At 44.3% G+C, this 17715-nt stretch overlaps 1 protein-coding gene across 1 annotated transcript; it reads right to left on the bottom strand.

The window, feature by feature from the left end:
* Positions 1 to 617: 617 nt before the first annotated feature.
* LOC117266812 (snake venom 5'-nucleotidase-like) lies at positions 618 to 16773 on the bottom strand. The gene is made up of 9 exons (XM_033642178.2): positions 16391 to 16773; positions 16004 to 16226; positions 15659 to 15847; positions 15224 to 15421; positions 11844 to 11998; positions 6656 to 6764; positions 6413 to 6562; positions 3830 to 4030; positions 618 to 1702 (listed from the first exon to the last, which is right to left on the bottom strand). Exons 1-9 carry the CDS (start codon positions 16733 to 16735, stop codon positions 1545 to 1547), a joined length of 1728 nt encoding a protein of 575 aa, XP_033498069.2. The 5' UTR covers positions 16736 to 16773; the 3' UTR covers positions 618 to 1544.
* Between the last annotated feature and the right edge of the window lie 942 nt (positions 16774 to 17715).

The raw sequence follows: 17715 nt of genomic DNA, 5'->3' as shown, positions 1-17715 counted from the left end.
ACAGCTATATGTCTGTTCATTCACACCACATGCGTCTCGAGTGACCACTTGTGATCAGATCTCAGTTCCGCGCTCTATATGCAAATAAACACATGAATCATTTCCGTTTGCAAACACCAAATGTGTTGCTGTTTTTAGGACTGAGACGAGCAGTCATCATCTGTACTTGTGATAAAGGAACATCCTCATCTGGGGAGCTATGTTTCATCTATTACTCGTGAAAAAAAACAATCTGAAGCTCAATTCTGAGGCTGTTCTGTAAATCCTTTTCTCATGTCTTAAATATTGCATCTTCTGATTAATCCATATACATTTCAGGCTTAAAATAACAACCTCTGATTAGGTCCAGCCCACTTTAGATGCAGGACCATTTACCATTTATCTAATTGCAGGGCTGCAGGCAGCATATCAACAGCCCCTTCTTCCTTCTTGTGGCCCAGGACACATAGCGTTCACACTACTGAAAAAAATGTTGCCACAAACCACCCAAGACCACTTCTGAGTCCACTTATGACCCGATCACCCGGGACACATGTACATACCAGGTGTAAATGGCCTAAGATTAAATGAGTAATGGAGAGAAAACTTTTACAACTGTACATAAAATTCGAGACTCGTTTGTATTTATTACTGTCAGGATGCACTTTATTTCTTCACATATAAAAACAGAATATATTTCCACTTTCATTTTTTTCTAACAAGTTGACAAAAGTGCTTCATAAAGGTGACTTTGGAGTAAACAAAATATGCAATCAGATGTTATAAGAAAAACAAAAGTATTCAACAGATTTTAAACAACAATATTTGATTCTATCAGGTCTCTGCGTTATTTCTGTATAGATTAACCTGTCGACTAGTGAAGATGGGGAGAGGCTCATGCACGGTCATGAGAACAAACAAAAACTCTTATTTACAGATCATATGTATCTGCTGTCACAATAAATTTGCTTCTTTAACTTAAACATACTCAAACAGCAATAATTCTTTACAAAAAAGAGATTTGATGAGCAATCACGCTGCTCATTTTTAAATCTTAATAGGTGGTGTCAAATGAAAGTCAAAAAATACCTAGGCACATTCAGGTGCATAAATACTTTGGCTTGTTTCCATGTGTTCCTATTAAATGAGCGAGGGCGTGATATCGCCGCCAGGCAGCTTTCTATCTGTTCATTATCTCACTGCCTTGCAGTCTTTGGGCTTAGACATTCATAACACTTCAGTTCTTTCAGATACACATGAAAAAATACATTCACGTTACAGTCAACAATGTTAGTAATATCCAATACATATTTACCACTTTCATACTGAAGTTAATCCTTTGACACGTGTGACAGATGTTCTTAAAGAACTCCCCTTGTCCTTATAATCAGCTGTTTAAATCACTGACTGAATCTACTCTCAGACTGAACCTGCAATCCTGTTGTCTTCTAGTTATCCTTGGAGGCAGTGAGACGGAAAGGCCGTTAACTAAGTCCCAGAGGAATTCACAGGCAGCCCAAAATGCCCTTCAGTCTGTCACAGTTTCTCAAAGTGTACAAAGCCAATCAGAGGGTCAGGGACAGCCATAAACCCATCAGCATCAAACCGAGGCTGTGGGCTGTGAAGACAGCCGAGTTCCTGAACGTGATCCGGCCTTCCACTGTGGGGTAAACACGCTTCATGTCTGAGATGTATTTGGAGAAGACAGCAATGTCCATGTCACCTGCAAGAGGCGGGAAAATGACAGCTTGGTTAGTGTTTGATTGGTATTTTATATTTTCCCTATAAAACTGTATCTCCTTGCTGCCCATGCTTAAAACCACCTGTTCTGTGTTTTTACAGTGTTGTAAGATCTGTGGGAGACAGCTGCACAGCAGTTTTAAAAATATGCATTTGCTTTGGATAAGTTCACCAAGAGGGGAACCTTTTAAAATGAGGCATGTGATCACTAATGAACAAACTTCACCCTGCAGAGTCGTGCTTATGGGACAGCTGCAGTCATTATTTCTTTGCATTAATTTCAAGAGTGCTTTGAGCTAATGCTAACATGCTACAATGATATGCTAATGTTAAGCAGGTGCGTACCATGCTCACTTGGTGTTTCTCAAAGTCAAGATCCTTCCTTGGTAGGACGAGTGAGCTTCCTAGCATTCAGTGAACACACATTGGCACAAGCTAACGAGTGTCCCCAGGTGTGCATCATTAACCCTCAGCAGACTGAGGGAGTTTCAGGGTACTGTGATGATTTTGGCACTCTCTGATGTTGTTGTACAATTCGAACAAATATAAGCAGTATTTTCAGAGTCACGTGACTTCTAGGGAGAATATATCGCTGGATTATACTTAAAAAACCAAACAGGAAGGCTAAATGAAACTTTTGTGGCACTTAGCTCTCCATCACTGCTGTAGATGATTCATTTAAAAACTTTTATGTTTTATCTAAATCACAGTATTTCAAAAATCTCATTATTTGGCAGTGGACACATTGGAAAGCGTAAATTATGAGGTTTCTGTCCATATATTTTTATGCTTGTGTGACAAAAACTGGAGATATTAATCCAAATAAATTACATTTATCTAAATCATTGAAAAGGCCCCGTCTTCACTTCCAGCAAATCATGCGCAAAGAATTGTGGGTACTTTATACCCGCTGAGGATACACACATGCATCCTTGAAATTCCTCTGAAAGAAGGACTCGGTCCTCGTAGAATTTGAAGGATTCTTGACATTGGAACAGTCCTGACGCGGGATTTGGTGATGTAGCATCCTTGAAATTCAGCCATTTAGGGATTCTTCCTTGACTTTGAGAAACACCCACTGTCTTTGATTAGCTTGTTAGCATGCTAATGTTTGCTAAATAGATTTAAACCCCAAATACAGCTAAGGCTAATGGTGACGTCATTTTGCAAGTATTTACTCATAAAGCAAATTAAAAAATTGGGAAAAACGTTCAACAGTTTAGACATTTCTGTCAGGAGCAAATTGGTAGGTCGCCTGACCCACCAACCATCAAGTCGTCATCACAATCTGTTGAGCCACGTAAAATTAATAAATAATTAATTGAGCCATAGGTTGGAGCTTAAACTGCTTGGGTGCAACATGTTTCAAGCTTGGCGCTTCTCCTAAAGCAACATCCTGCCTTTCATAAATTTTCATGCATCATGCAGCTTCCCGTCTTTCTTCTGTTTGCTCTCGCTAATCTGTTTTTGAAACCTGACTTTTCTACTGTTTTGCGTATGGACATTTGAATGTGACATCAAGTGCCAAGTTTGAGAAATCTGAGGCTGAGAAGCGGCTTATTGCAGCAAAACAATTAAAGATTAGAGATTAAACAGAGCTGGCAGGGTTCATTTAATGCTGCTGGAGTTTTCCACATGTTCTCCAGATGTTTCACAGGCAACTGAAAGTAGGAAGAATTCATTGTAGACTCAAATCTGGCACTTATGCTGCCTCTAAAACTTGTACATCATATATGATACACTGATGTTTGAACTTGGTGTCATGCTTCAAATATGCTTCAAGGGAGTCCATTCAGAGACATTCAAAAGTTGCCAGTGAGCACCACCCTACATGTTACTCCATTATATAGAAACATTAAAGGACAGGGCTTACTTAGGGTGCAGTCCAACAGGAAGGAAACGTAGGGGAAGAAAGACTTTAAGACATCAGAGACCTGGACTGAGCTTTTGTGCACTCAGCCAACTCTAAGAGAATTATTTTAATCAGAAACAGTGGTTGGTAAATGCCACCTTTTATAGATTTTACTTGTATTAAATGATGAAACTAACTGACAAATGCACCATGCTCATCTTATCTCCTACACAGTTATTGAGTTACACTGCTGCCCACCTGTGTTATGCTTCAGTAACTCATCCTTGATCATGTTAAAGCCATCACCTCCACCCACCATGTACGAAGGCATGGCCACAGTGTACAGCTTCTCCAGATCTAATGGTTCATACTTGGGCACACGGCACTCAGTGCAGCGCATCGAAATGGACACTGCACGCTGGTTCACTGGTTTGGAGAGGTCGTACTGAACGTGAATACCTGGAAATGTCAGAGAGAAAATGAGGAAATATTATGTTTGCTTAAAGGAGTACTCCACCTTCCAAATTACCTTTTGTATATGGTTCAACCTGTGTGACGTTAAATTTGTGAAAAAAGCATCGATGCCTCTGGTGAACAAAGAATCCAAAAAACAGAAAATTCTCTATGAATTAAAGTCATAGGGGTCCGCTTTTAACAACAGCAAACTATATCAAAACATCCATGTACAAACTCTTAAACAACTCGTACAGTATAATCCAAGTCTCATTTATCCACAGTACTTCCCAAACAGACAGCCCCTTTCCAACATCAAACTGAACTAAGATTAAAACTTATCCTCTCTTCAGGATTGCAGCCTGTCCTACTGATGCCAGTAATTTTCTGTTAAAACGTCGTTGTGTCGAAGTTTGTTTTACCAGTCAGTCATGTAATGACTTGTGAGTTTATTGTATAACATTAGGCATTAAGCCATTACGGCACAAGTCAGAGCTTGTAGCAGCCCGGCTCACCAACATTATTATTTATCTCTTCAGGGACCGACGACTATATATTAAACTGACAGTTTATTACATGGCAAAGAAAAACTAACTTCAACATGTCACTACAAGTTAAACGTGTACAACAGGTTGTAATCAAGCTGCTCTCTCTTCTCTCGTCCATCCGTTCCTTTGGCGCAATGCATGATGGGATATATTGCTCGGTGAGTGACCATCGGTTGTACACTACTTTTCACGGTGCACTGTGGGATACTTTGAGTCCACTATATGGGGCATAATAATTCCCACTAAACATTCGGACATCATTACAAAATGGTGACCTCACTATATAGTGGACTATAGAGTGAGTAGTGAGTGATTTCAGACACAGCCCAGGACTTAAATACAAACTAGTCTGACGAGGGGATGAAGTGCAGCTGGAGGTAAAAGGGCAGTGAAGCTCAGGTGAGGAGAATAAAGTGATGAGGCAGAATAACAGGCAGAGAGCTGATAGACTGGGAAAACCTCAGGAGCAAGGAAGGACCAATGAGGCTGATGCAGGGCAGGTGTGTTGCTGTGTAAATGAGGGAAAGGCACTAACTGGGGGAGTAAGAACAGGTGAGTGGAACTAACACTTAGGGGGTGAATCTACAAAATAAAACAGGAAACAGCTTAAACATGAATGAACATGAAACAAGGGGAAAAAAAACGCAACAAATAAAATCCATGAGATAAGACTACAAACGAAAAAACCTTGGATCGTGACAGGGAGCTGCTGGTCTACCAATGCCTCGATCAGTTTGTGTTATTGTGTGACGTTCCTCAAAACGGTAATTTCAGATTCAGCATGTAGAAGCAGATAATGTATCATTTTATACCAAAGGTGAAAATAAGGTCAGTTACACAAGGTTTTGGAAGCAGTTGATCAAATGTCAGATTTGGTAATAAAAAGGACTCTTTAGAGGTGTTTTGGTAAGTTGAGTAGTTTTTGCATAGTCAAGCTCTGGGAAATCAAATGGAGTAGATCATTTTGGGGTCAGAGTGACCTGTCCGTGGGAACAGATAGGCTAGGTTTCGCAGTAGGAAAGAATCCTTATAAGAAGTTGTTTTTGAGTTAAGTGACATTCGGAATGCTAGGGAAACTCCGATAAAGGAGTTGTTTTGATAAATCGAGGTTCGTGCGCAGTTCCAATTCTCGGAAATCTAACAGAACAGAAAACACTTAGGGTTCCCGAGAAATCAAACCTATAGGGACAAGTAGATCATAAGACCAGACCTGTCCACACACACACACACACACGCACGCACACAAACGAACAGACACCCACGCACTCAATAGTATAAAGGCTTTTGGAAGTTGGATAAGCGGGGCTGTTTTGGCTGTTCTGTCATACTGTTTGTGATCTACAACTTGTTCTATTGAGCTGTATTTTGCAAATAAAGTAATCCCATTGGCTGTAACTTTTCTCCGTGGTTCTCCGAGTCTGGCTTTGAAGAGACTATAGATAAGTTTTACTTTTAGTTCAGTTCAGTTTTTTGCTGTTGTCGAATGTGGTACCCTATCACTTTAATTCATCAAAAATTTTCTTTGTTTTTGGATTCTTCGTTCACTGGAGGCATGCAAGAAAAACTAAGTTTACTTCACAAATTCAACACAACACCAGGTGAGTAATTGGTGTACAAATAATCATTTGGGGGTGAAGTATTCCTTTGAAGGAATAGTGTGATATTTTGGTAAAGACACAAGAGTGGTATCGATCCTTTCATCCAACTCTCGGCAAGAAAGCATGTACGCATATTTACCAACATGTTAAAGTATTCCTTCAATACAAAACCTGACCAGTTACTATGATTCCAAGAGATGAAACAGGTGTTGATGGAGGAGCACAGAGGCCAGAAAACTGACCTGAGACTTGTAGAAACTCTCCAGACATGCTCCCATATCTGTGAACGGAATGTTCAAATGCCTTTTTCACTGTCGATCCCTTTATCTGGACCAAGTCATAGGTCTCTCCGAACGGTAAGACGGTGAGGATCTCCTCCATAGTTATGGTACCTTAAAGTAAGGGCAAATATTAGTACATTTTAAAAAAGAAACAACTGCAGCCAGTGCAAAGTGGCCTCTGTAATGAAGCATTCAGATAAGTACCATTCCTGTAGCGCTCGCTTATAGCTGACCGTATGGTCCCACTGTTCAGCATACATATCCCCACGTGATTCCACTGCGGCTCACTTGAATACTTGATGTTGTGATAGATCTGGCAACACAAAAGGGACAGAACATGTCACACAGCAGTCAGACTCTACCTCTACCTCTTAACAATCCCGTGGTTGAGAAGATTGCCCTTGTCATTGTGTCTTGAGACTGGATAAGTGGTGTTTACTGTCAGTGCCCTATAAACCCCTGGAGCTCTTTTAATTCCATGACATCACATTCAATGCTTAACCTGCATGGGCATGATCTGAGGTTATAGACACAATGAAGCTGGAGATCAGTTTGTGGAAAATAAGGTTTAATGAGAATATTTTTCTGTTTTGTCTCAGTGGTTATAGCTATAGCTGGTAACATTTATGAAAACATAAATATTTCCTTAAACTGTCACTATATTTAGTAGAAGTACATGAGACAGATAGTGTGTGAACATAATCATGTCCCTCCTCCTCCTGTGCTCACTTATTAATCAAGACTGGGTGACACCCCCTGCCAGGCTTATAAAATCTTTGTTTGACTCCTGTCCACCTTTTTGCACCCTGACAAAGACCTTAGGGTCGAAACCGAAGTGCATCAGTTCCTGCTCCACGCATGAGTGCCTGAAGTTCACTTCTCCTTCCCATGTGCTGATCCTTTTCCTCAAACACACCTACTTTTTTCCGTGAGTATCATATGATAAAGACGGTCCTCGAGCACACTACTATCTCATTCTTCAAAGCTGTGAATCATGTCACTGCTTGGGAACTGTGGTCAAACTGTAAATCTAGTCAGCTCTGATGAGGTGTGATTCAAGATTCTGTCACTGCTTTGCCTGTTTGTCACCTCAGGTGTTTTCAGAAGCATATTTTATTGCAGTGGTTCCCAACTGGTGGCTCATGGTCCAAAAATGGGTTGCAGGTCCATTCTGAATGGACTGCAAGTGACTTGTGAATGTGTCAAGTTTGTAGAATACACACTTTGGGCTGTCCTGGTGCACGTGGCACCAGGACAGCCTAGGTCGCAGGTCAATGATCGACTTTGTAGTTGTATCATTTGACCTGCGGCCATATGTTCTGGACACTCGGGTGAAGAGAGGAGCAGAGCTGTCAACTGATCACCACCCGGTGGTGAGTTGGATCAGATGGTGGGGGAGACGCCGTGCAGACCGGGCAGGCCCAAACGAACAGTGAGGGTCTGCTGGGAACGCCTGGCGGAAGAACCTGTCCAGATGATCTTCAACTCCCACCTCCGGGAGAGCTTCGACCGCATCCCAAGGGCAGAGGGGGACATTGAGTCCGAATGGGCCTTGTTCCGCTCTGCCATTGTTGAGGCGGCGGTTGCGAGCTGTGGCTGCAAGGCCGCTGGGGCCAGTCGCGGCGGTAATCCCCGAACCCGCTGGTGGACACCAGAGGTGAGGGGAGCCATCAGGCTGAAGAAGGAGGCCTACAGGGCATGGTTGGTCTGTGGGTCTCTGGAAGCAGCTGACGGGTACCGGCAGGCCAAACGGAGCGCAGCAGTGGCAGTCGTGGAGGCAAAACTCGGGCGTGGGAGGAGTTCGGTGAGGCCATGGAGGAAGACTATCGATCAGCTCCAAAGAGGTTCTGGCAAACCATCCGGTGCCTCAGGGGGGGAAGGCGGCAACTTGGCGGCACTGTTTACAGTGGGGGCGGGTAGCTGCTGACGTCAAATGGGGACATTGTCGGGCGGTGGAAGGAATACTTTGAGGAGCTCCTCAATCCCACCAACACGTATTCCAGTGAGGAAACAGAGACGGGGGTCTCGGGGGCGGGTCATCCAATTTCTGGGGCAGAAGTTGCTGAGGTAGTATGAACTCCGAGGCGGCGGAGCCCCAGGCTCTGGATGTTGTAGGGCTGTCCTGGCTGACACGCCTCTGCAACATTGCGTGGACATCGGGGGCAGTGCCTCTGGAGTGGCAGGTCCCCATTTTCAAGAAAGGGGACCAGAGGGTGTGTTCCAACTACAGGGGAATCACACTCCTCAGCCTACCCAGTAAGGTCTACTCCAGGGTGCTGAAGAAGAGGGTCTGGTCGATAGTTGAACCTCAGATTGAGGAGGAGCAATGTGGTTTTCGTCCCGGACGCGGAACCGTGGACCAGCTCTTTACCCTCGCCAGGGTGCTGGAGGGGGCATGGGAGTTTGCCCAACCAGTCCACATGTGTTTTGTGGATTTGGAGAAGGCTTACGACCGTGTCCCCAGGGGCATCCTGTGGGGGGTGCTCTGGGAGTATGGGGTTGGTGGCCCCTTGCTAATAGCCATCTAGTCCCTGTACCGACGGAGCATGAGTCTGGTTCGCGTGGCTGGCAGTAAGTCGGACCTGTTCCCGGTGAGGGTTGGACTCCACAAGGGCTGCCCTTTGTCACCGGTTCTGTTCATAACTTTTATGGACAGAATTTCTAGGCGCAGCCGAGTGGTGGAGGGTGTCGGTGATGGGAGGATCTCGTCCCTGCTTTTTGCGGATGACGTGGTCCTCCTAGCTCCATCGAACAGTGGAGCTCTCGCTGGGGCGGTTCGTAGCAGAGTGTGAAGCGGCTAGGATGAGAATCAGCACCTCCAAGTCTGAGGCCATGGTCCTCAGCCGGAAAAGGGTGGATTGCCCACTCCAGGTCAGGGGGGAGGTCCTTCCTCAGGTGGAGGAGTTTAAGTATCTCGGGATCTTGTTCACAAGTGAGGGTAGGATGGAGCGGGAGATTGACAGGCGGATTGGGGCGGCGTCAGCAGTGATGCAGGCGCTTAACCGGTCCGTTGTGGTGAAGAGGGAGCTTAGCCAGAAAGCTAAGCTCTCAATTTACCGGTTGATCTACGTTCCAACCCTCACCTATGGTCACGAGCTCTGGGTAGTGACCGAAAGAATGAGATTGCAAGTACAAGTGGCCGAAATGAGTTTCTTCTGCAGGGTGGCTGGGCTCAGCCTTAGGGATAGGGTGAGGAGCTCAGACATCCGGGAGGGACTCGGAGTAGAGCCGCTGCTCCTCCACATTGAGAGGAGCCAGTTGAGGTGGTTCGGGCATCTGGTAAGGATGCCTTCCGGACGCCTCCCTTGGGAGGTGTTTCAGGCATGTCCAACCGGGAGGAGACCTCGGGGCCGCCCCAGAACACGCTGGAGGGACTACATCACCCGGCTGGCCTGGGAACGCCTCAGGGTTCCCGCGGAAGAACTGACGGAAGTGGCTGGGGAGAGGACTGTCTGGGCTTCTTTGCTGAGGCTGCTGCCCCTGCGACCCGGTCCCGGATAAGCGGAGGACGACGAGTACGAGTACGAGCACTTTGGGCTCTAGTTTCCCGGCGCAGCGCAGAGTGGCGAACCCCGCGCAGTGCTAGTTTCGAGCAGCGCAACCCGAGGCACGCTCAGTTTGGTAGTTTGGCAGACCGAGGTGCGCTGAAATGGGTGTGGCGGCGCAGCAGGGGGAAGTGTCGACAGATCCAGCTTGGCGCAGTGACAGTTTCATGCCAAAAGGCTTCGCTGAAGGTGCGCTAAAAGCTCGCCAGCTGAAACCAGGTCTACTGTCAGCGCAGGCGGAGCGCAGCCGGTGTAAGCCGAAGTTTGGCTGACCGGCGGACAGTGCGCACACGTCACCAAAACCTCACAGGCAGGTTTCCAGAATATCAGGCACATTAACAATGCAATAAATACCCAAAAAACCACTATTCAATGCAACTAAAGCACATAAATGTATCTCTATATCGACTGTCCCGTCACATCTGATGTCAGATCAAAGGGGATTGGTACCGTTTGGCACGCGTAATGGAAACCCAACCTGATTTGATTAACACAGCTGCAAACTAATGAGTTCACATCCCTCTCAGCCAACCACAAACAGCCACAGCATCAGATAGGTAGTATATATTCAGCAACTGTCATCTTAGAAAAGTCAAAAGAAAAGAAACAGAGTGAGACTGTGAGAGAGAAAGAGAGAGCGCGCGAGCGCGAGAGAAACGCAACATTGATTTACAATTGTGATGACCTCCTCCCAGGCTACCTTTGCATTATCAGCCCGTGGAGGTCTGCTCGTATTTCCGTATATTCGGACACTGCGAGCTTGGACCTCCCGGACCAAAACATCAGTTTCCTCCTGGGAGAAGTTTGGCCGTCTGACGCTGCTGCTCTCTTCTGCCATGGCGAATTGAGTAACCTCTCATTACGCCTTCGTGCGGCACATTTAAGGGCGAGGAGAGGGGCTCATTTGATTGGTGTGATGTGTGTAAAACCCACTCCACACCTTCTCTCCTCCCTCTTTCTGACTTGCGCAGGTAGGAGGGATGGAGGTGGAAAAGAGGAGTAGCTGCGCCAGGCGCACAGTGTGCCAAACTTGCAAAATCCGCCTGGCCACACCCAGTTGGCAAAGCGCAGGTGCGCTGCGCCTCCTCCTCGCGTGGTCTGCGAAACTAGAGCCCTTAATGTTAAAGTACAATGACTTTCCGGCGCAGAGCTTTTATTTTGTAGTGCCGTTTCCTGCTGTAGAGTGAGTGACTAACAGACACCTACTTAACAGAGACAGCAAACTAGCTCAACGACATGAAGAAATGCAAAATTTGACGCTGAGTTTATTCAACTCTGTGCACCTTGAACTAATGACTAAGGAGAAATTTCAACCCCATGGCTGGACAAGTTGGGAACCTCTGTTTTAGTGTACTGTTTAGATGTAAAATGAGAGTTTGTGATTTTTTTAAAAGGACACACCCTCCCGGAAATGTGTGCTCCCCCTTTTCTCATCAACAAGGAAACAAACACACAGAGAGCTTGAAAATGGATGCAGAGGGATTTAACTCAGTCCACAAGATTGTGAAAATGAAGGACTTACAGCGACTTTGTTTAAAACTTTTAACGCAGTCAGATTATGTTTATGAGCACAAGAGTTCAGCAAGCCACCAAAGAACCGCCCTGCGGATTTACTATTGGTTCTGCAACGTAGGGAGTTTTTTTAAACTCTGAAATTGTCTCCGCCCATCTAAACACAAAATCTGGGAGAAAGACATCAGTCTTTAGTTAAGCAAAGCGTCTAAAGACTGACTTGTAAGTCTACCCACCAGCTGGACCAACTTTCTGAATATAGTGACAGTGTCAGCAAATATGAAAAATAATAGCAAAGCAAATATGGTTGCCTGAATAATAATCCATATAATTACCACAGCATCACAGATCAGATTTCCAAGGTTACACTCCCGAAATCGGCACTCTTCAAACGTCCCGTTGAGGTAGACTAAGGTCTGTCCGACATACTTCGAGGAGTACTGAGCCAAACCTTTCTTCCACTCCTCAATGTCAGCAAGGATGTCTGGGTCTGTCACAAAACACATAAAGCTTGTATAAAAGAAGGGTTTATGATTTTGAATGAACCCTTGAAAAAGGAAAATGGATTATGTTTCCATTAAACTCTTACAGAACATAATCAGAAGTAATCTAGATGCATTTAGATGAATCATTTCCGAGTAGTAGTCCAAGCTTTTGTTTCAACAGTTGTGTAAACACCAAAGCTATTACTAAAATTATTCCAAGATGTACACTGATTATTGATTCATGCTCACACAGAGAGGCATGTTGATTCAAGTCACTTCAATGTCACAAAGTTTTTTTAACATGCTGAAATCCTATTTGGTTTAATTAACTGTTGCAACCTTTTATCCAGTGAAATAGAGGGATGGGAAATTATACAGTTTTGGTGAACCCAGTGCCATTATTGATTCTGGTTATCAGTATGATCATTTATAGATTCCCTACTTGATTCCTGATCAGTTTTCTTTGTGGAAAAAAGTAGGCTTACACAGGTTTTCTGTATCAACGCAACTGTTTTATTAACTCTGAGTCTGAACACAGTGTAGAAACAGGCTAGAAATAAGGCCATATAAAGCTCGCATACGCAAGAGAGAAAGGTGCTTTTAAAAGGTTGTGTGTTCAGCTCTCAGTACTTCTGTAGCTTCTAACTGAATCTCTGTGGTTTGGTCTTCTGTGGCCTGTTTTTAGATACCTGCTTTATTTTACTGTTTCATGTTCGCTATCACCCGTATTAGGAGTTGTGTGAAGTTTCTTCTCGAAACCTCAACATTTCCTTATTTTGGTGCTTCACAAAAAAAGTTTATACAAATTAAGGAGGGACTTATATTGTAAAGAATCTATAGGAAATGAAATGTGTTTTTACTGGATTAGCGGCACTTTGTTAGCGTCTTTTCTTTGAAAGACAAGTCTAATAATACGGCAGGGAGGAAAGTGAAAGCAGAAACAGCCACAGTGAGATGTTGATGAACAGCTGCAGACAACAGGCTCTTACTCTGCACACAGCTCACCTCCAACAGGTAAACTTCTTTTACCTGCCCTGCTGTGTGATGGAAAAACACATGCAGCAAAAGTAACAGGGGACTTGAGCTGGGGATCAGCACTCTGCTTTCAAATGTCATCACTCAAGACAAGCCGTCATGAGTTTAAGACACACCTTCAAGAATGTAGCCCTGTTGTAATGATGGCTGATGGTCAAAGCCAAGCCAAGCCAACCCACGCCACGACAAGCCAGCCCATGCCTGTCGAAAAGGGGTAGATGTGACTCAGGTGTGCAGAAGCTTCACTCTTTAGCCGTTTTTTTAGTCAACAAAAAAAAAAAAAAAAGAAAATCCTGCTAAGCCTGCCTGGCTAAATCATATCATACCACGGTATATTTACCCTCGGTAACAGACATGCTCTGTTGGGGAGCTGTGGCACGCGTGCCTTGAGTGTCAGATACATGGCATCCCTGGAATTTAAGTCCATGTTGATAAGATGTTTCAGTATACAGCTGGTGCTTCCACTCTCACTTGAAATTATCATTTTACAGATTACAAGCAGCACTGCTGGCATCTTTCATTGAGAAATGAAGGCACATTTTGGACCGTTTCTTCCTCCCATGAGTTACACGAGTGAAACGTCATTGTTTAACAATGTGCATCTACCAAAGAAGCCTGCTGCATCTACCAAGGAAACTTGCTAGCATCGATCAAAAGAATTAATAAACCTAGAGACAAATAATTCCAATGGATGGGACAATCTGGAATCAGTTTTCAGCTGGAATCATTTCTCCTACTGAAACTAGTACAAAGTACACCCACTCTTGTAATTTCAGTAGACGCACTGCAGCACATTTCAGAAGGTGATAAAAATACACGCCTCGTATATTCATGACAAAGCCACAGAGCAGATCAAGGTTTCCTGGTTATCGGCACTGTATGTGAAATGTAAATATGATAATGAGGATGAATGTATTTTCAATAACTAAAACACAGCCAGTTAATAGAAACCATTAACTGCCTACTTGCTTACTAATGAGGCATAAATATCAAAGAAAAATGACCAAAACATCAAAATCTGCAAGTTAAAATCATCTGCTTCTGAAACACTCCCGGTATGGTTTAACGCCGTGCAGTGGACGGTATAAGACCTCTAAAGCTAGGCCCGGTGGAATTGTCCCTCCTGGCTCCCTTACAGTCAAAATGGCAGCAAAGATAACAAAAAGAGGACTTGGGCCCTGATCACACAGAAAGCATTTTGCAAATGCGAGGCGCACTGCGCTGCCTTTTTCTTTAAAAATTTGAATGCAACCAGTAAAAAAATGCTTGCTCCCCATCACCTTCCTACCCTGAGTTCAGAGCGCTTCGCCAAAAACACCAGATGCCTAGAGCGCAGAAATGCAAGGCGTGTCGCAGCGGAAAAACAGCAAACAAATAGCTTCATTCTCTTTAAAAACAATTATGAAAAACTGCCTCCAGCTGATAAAATGTTTTCTGTGTGGTCGGGGTGTTAGTCATCTCATATCATGCCTAACTTTGGGTAGACGAAGACGAACATGTGGCCTTCAATACACTAGGTTAGGCTTAGTCTCACTCACCAGACCTTTCTCAAGAAAAGAAAGGTCTGGCTGCGCCTACTCTCACTTTAAGATTGGAGAAAAAACGACCCGGCTTTTTTTATTTCTTTCAACCAATCACAATCATTCTGGGTAAACAGGGAAACTAGGAAACAGGTTTTGGTGTAACACGCCCACAAAAATATCGCCTACAGGACACGAACCATGGCAGAAAAATGGCTACATCCCCGCAAGATCAAACACTGCAAAAGTTAGTAAAGGACGTTTGTCTACTATGACAACCGGAGGTGGTAGGGCGGTACTTCAGCAGGTGGCTCGTTCCACCCAATGAGAAGCTGATCTATGCAGTGAACTTCCGCCCACTCAGACTAGGTTAGGCTTGCTGTTTTTAGCTGAGCTGATTTCCTACTGGCTGGTTAAGAGGACTGAGGAGTCATCAGTTAATGATGGTATAAAAAAGGTGTTTAAACAACTGTGAATCACCACAACCACAAAAGATACTTGAGCATACAGTTATACGTGTGCATGCAAAATATGAGGCTGATTGGTCCAGTAGTCAACTGCGGCTAGACGGATTTACACACACACACACACTTATTCACTCATGCAAACACATTACTAAACGCATGACTAACAACAACTGTAAAGACAAACAGGGGCTGTTAGGCTGTCATTTACCTTGAGGTATGCTGCTGTCCATCAGGATGGGGTTCCCAACAGCCTTCACCACATTCCCGGCCTCGTCAAAGGTAACTTTCAAGTATCCCAGGTACTTCCCAAAGGCAAAGGCCTGGACCACCGGCACATCTCTCCCATCGTTAGACCTCACCATAAAAGGGTACGGACCTGCAGGTACTTCAGTGGATGGTGGTTTTCCTGTAGAGAAAGTTTGCAGTGCACGTTTCTCACTTCCTGTTACAGTGGCAGTAAAACCATGCTTTTTGTTCATGCAGTTTTGAACTCACGTCTCACATCTACAGAGCACAGTTTACGTATCTGAGCATAGTGGGATGCCAAAAAAAAAGACTTCCTGTTAAAATGATGATGATACAAGAGAGCTGATCTTTTGTAAACCTAATTGAACCTGAATGTGATGCAACAGGATAAAAATACCAGTGTAGAGGAAAGTGTTGGTGTGTCCTCCAATAACAACGTCGACTCCTCTCACACGCTTGGCAATGTCTTGATCTACGTCAAAGCCAGAGTGGCCCAGGGCGATGATCTTATTATAACCCAGGGTTCTCAGCTTATCGACCTGAATCTGAAGTGCCTGCACCTCATCCTCAAACTGTAGGTGTGGGCCTAACAGACAAAGGAAAAAACAATGAGAGTGAAAGTGAAATGTCTGCAGTGCATGGGAAAACAGAAGAGACACACTAAATATTGAAGCTCCAGAAAGCTTTAAGTCACTTTACACATGATTTGCTGCATGCAACATTACACACTTTAATTAAATACCTGACTGGGATAAGAGGGGGGTTTCTGCAGTGGTGTAGCCGACCACAGCCACTTTCTCTGAGCCAACATCTAGGAGGGTGTAGGGCTGGTACTGGATGCTGAAGGTTGCATCTAGAGTCTGGTCAAGTTTTATGTTGGCACTCACCACAGCGCAACTCACATTCTGGAGAAAGGGCTTTATCAGACCCTCCACTCCATTGTCAAACTCATGGTTTCCAAAAGCCTTTAAACAAAAGCACACTGATTGGTATCAGCAGCAAGCTCCAGTGAGTTTATCTATTAAAAAACTAACTCCACAATTCTATTATCAGAGCAGGTTCTCATAGGAAAACACCAACAAACACCCAGGTGTGTGGTTTCAATAAAAACATAATTATAAGCATTTACCATCGCGTCATAGCCGAGTTTATTCATGAAGTATGCTGCCTCGGCACCTTTATAGTAGTTGAACCAGATAGTCCCCTGAAACTGGTCCCCAGCATCCAGAAGCAGCACGTTCTTCTCCTTTTTGCGGATCTCCGACACTTTGGTGAACCTTCTGGCGACCCCGGCGAAGCACGGACCCCCGTCTAGACACTTCCCCGAGTCCTCGCTGGTCTCCTCGATCCGTGCATGGTTGTCGTTGGTGTGCAGCAGCGTTACCTCGAAAGTCGACGCAGCGCCTGAGCAGTGCAAAAGCAGAAAGAGGCAGAGGGAGGTCAGGAGAGCGCGAGGAGACGTCCAGCCGCTCATCGTATCGCTGTGCGTAAAAGCGCGCCAGTGACCAAGAATGTATAGTACATGAAAAAAGGCGTGGGCTTTTCCTCAGTAGTAGGATGTGTTATAGCACAGGGGGAGATACTCGGGTCACAATATTTTAGAAAATAAAAATTAAATAAAAGAGAGGAGGAAAAGTTAGAACACTTGATATGAAGGGTTTTAATAGCCTAAGCTGTAAGAAATGAGCGCAAAAATGGATATTTAAAAGGCTTCCTGAAATTACGACTGCTTTATAGGTTATTTATTAATGATTAAAAATATTTTTGCTTCATCCTTACCAACTAGAAAAGATAAACACCAGCCAATTTTTCACAACCCTTCAAATTAGTCTTTATTAGGGACAAAAAAGGTTGAAATGATACACACACCAAAAAAGACTTCCCTCCTCTCCTCTCACTTATATATATTTTTTTAATTTAAAAAACACTAATGCACTGTACAAAAGAGGACAGAGCAGACTCAATCTGCTGAGGAGACTCAGGTCCTTTGGAGTACAGGGGGACAGGAAGAGACTCAGCAGACTGATAAAGAAGACCAGCTCTGTCCACGGATGATCCCTCGACCCTGGTGGAAGTGGTGGGAGAAAGGAAAACAATAGCCAAGCTATCATCCCTTATGGACAACATGTCCCACCCCATGCAGGACACTTTGTCAGCACTGGGCAGCTCCTTCAGTGACAGGCTGCTTTATCTGCGGTGTTTGAAGGAGAGATGCCGCAGGTCCTTCCTTCCTGCAGCTGTCAGACTATACAACCCGCACTGCTCCCAGTAGACCACATACAGAAACCATGGACAATTAATCATCACTCATGTGCAATATCTCTACCTGTATATAAAAACTGTGAAATATCTACACTTGCTACATGCAGTAATGTAAATTCTGAAGCTACCTCCATTATTTGATACAGTCTATGGGTTGCACTGTCTGTACAGCTTCTCTTAAAGTCATCCTCT

Source organism: Epinephelus lanceolatus, chromosome 15 (assembly GCF_041903045.1).
Source record: "Epinephelus lanceolatus isolate andai-2023 chromosome 15, ASM4190304v1, whole genome shotgun sequence".
Taxonomy (NCBI): domain Eukaryota; kingdom Metazoa; phylum Chordata; class Actinopteri; order Perciformes; family Serranidae; genus Epinephelus; species Epinephelus lanceolatus.
This window is presented reverse-complemented; position numbering and strand designations above follow the sequence as displayed.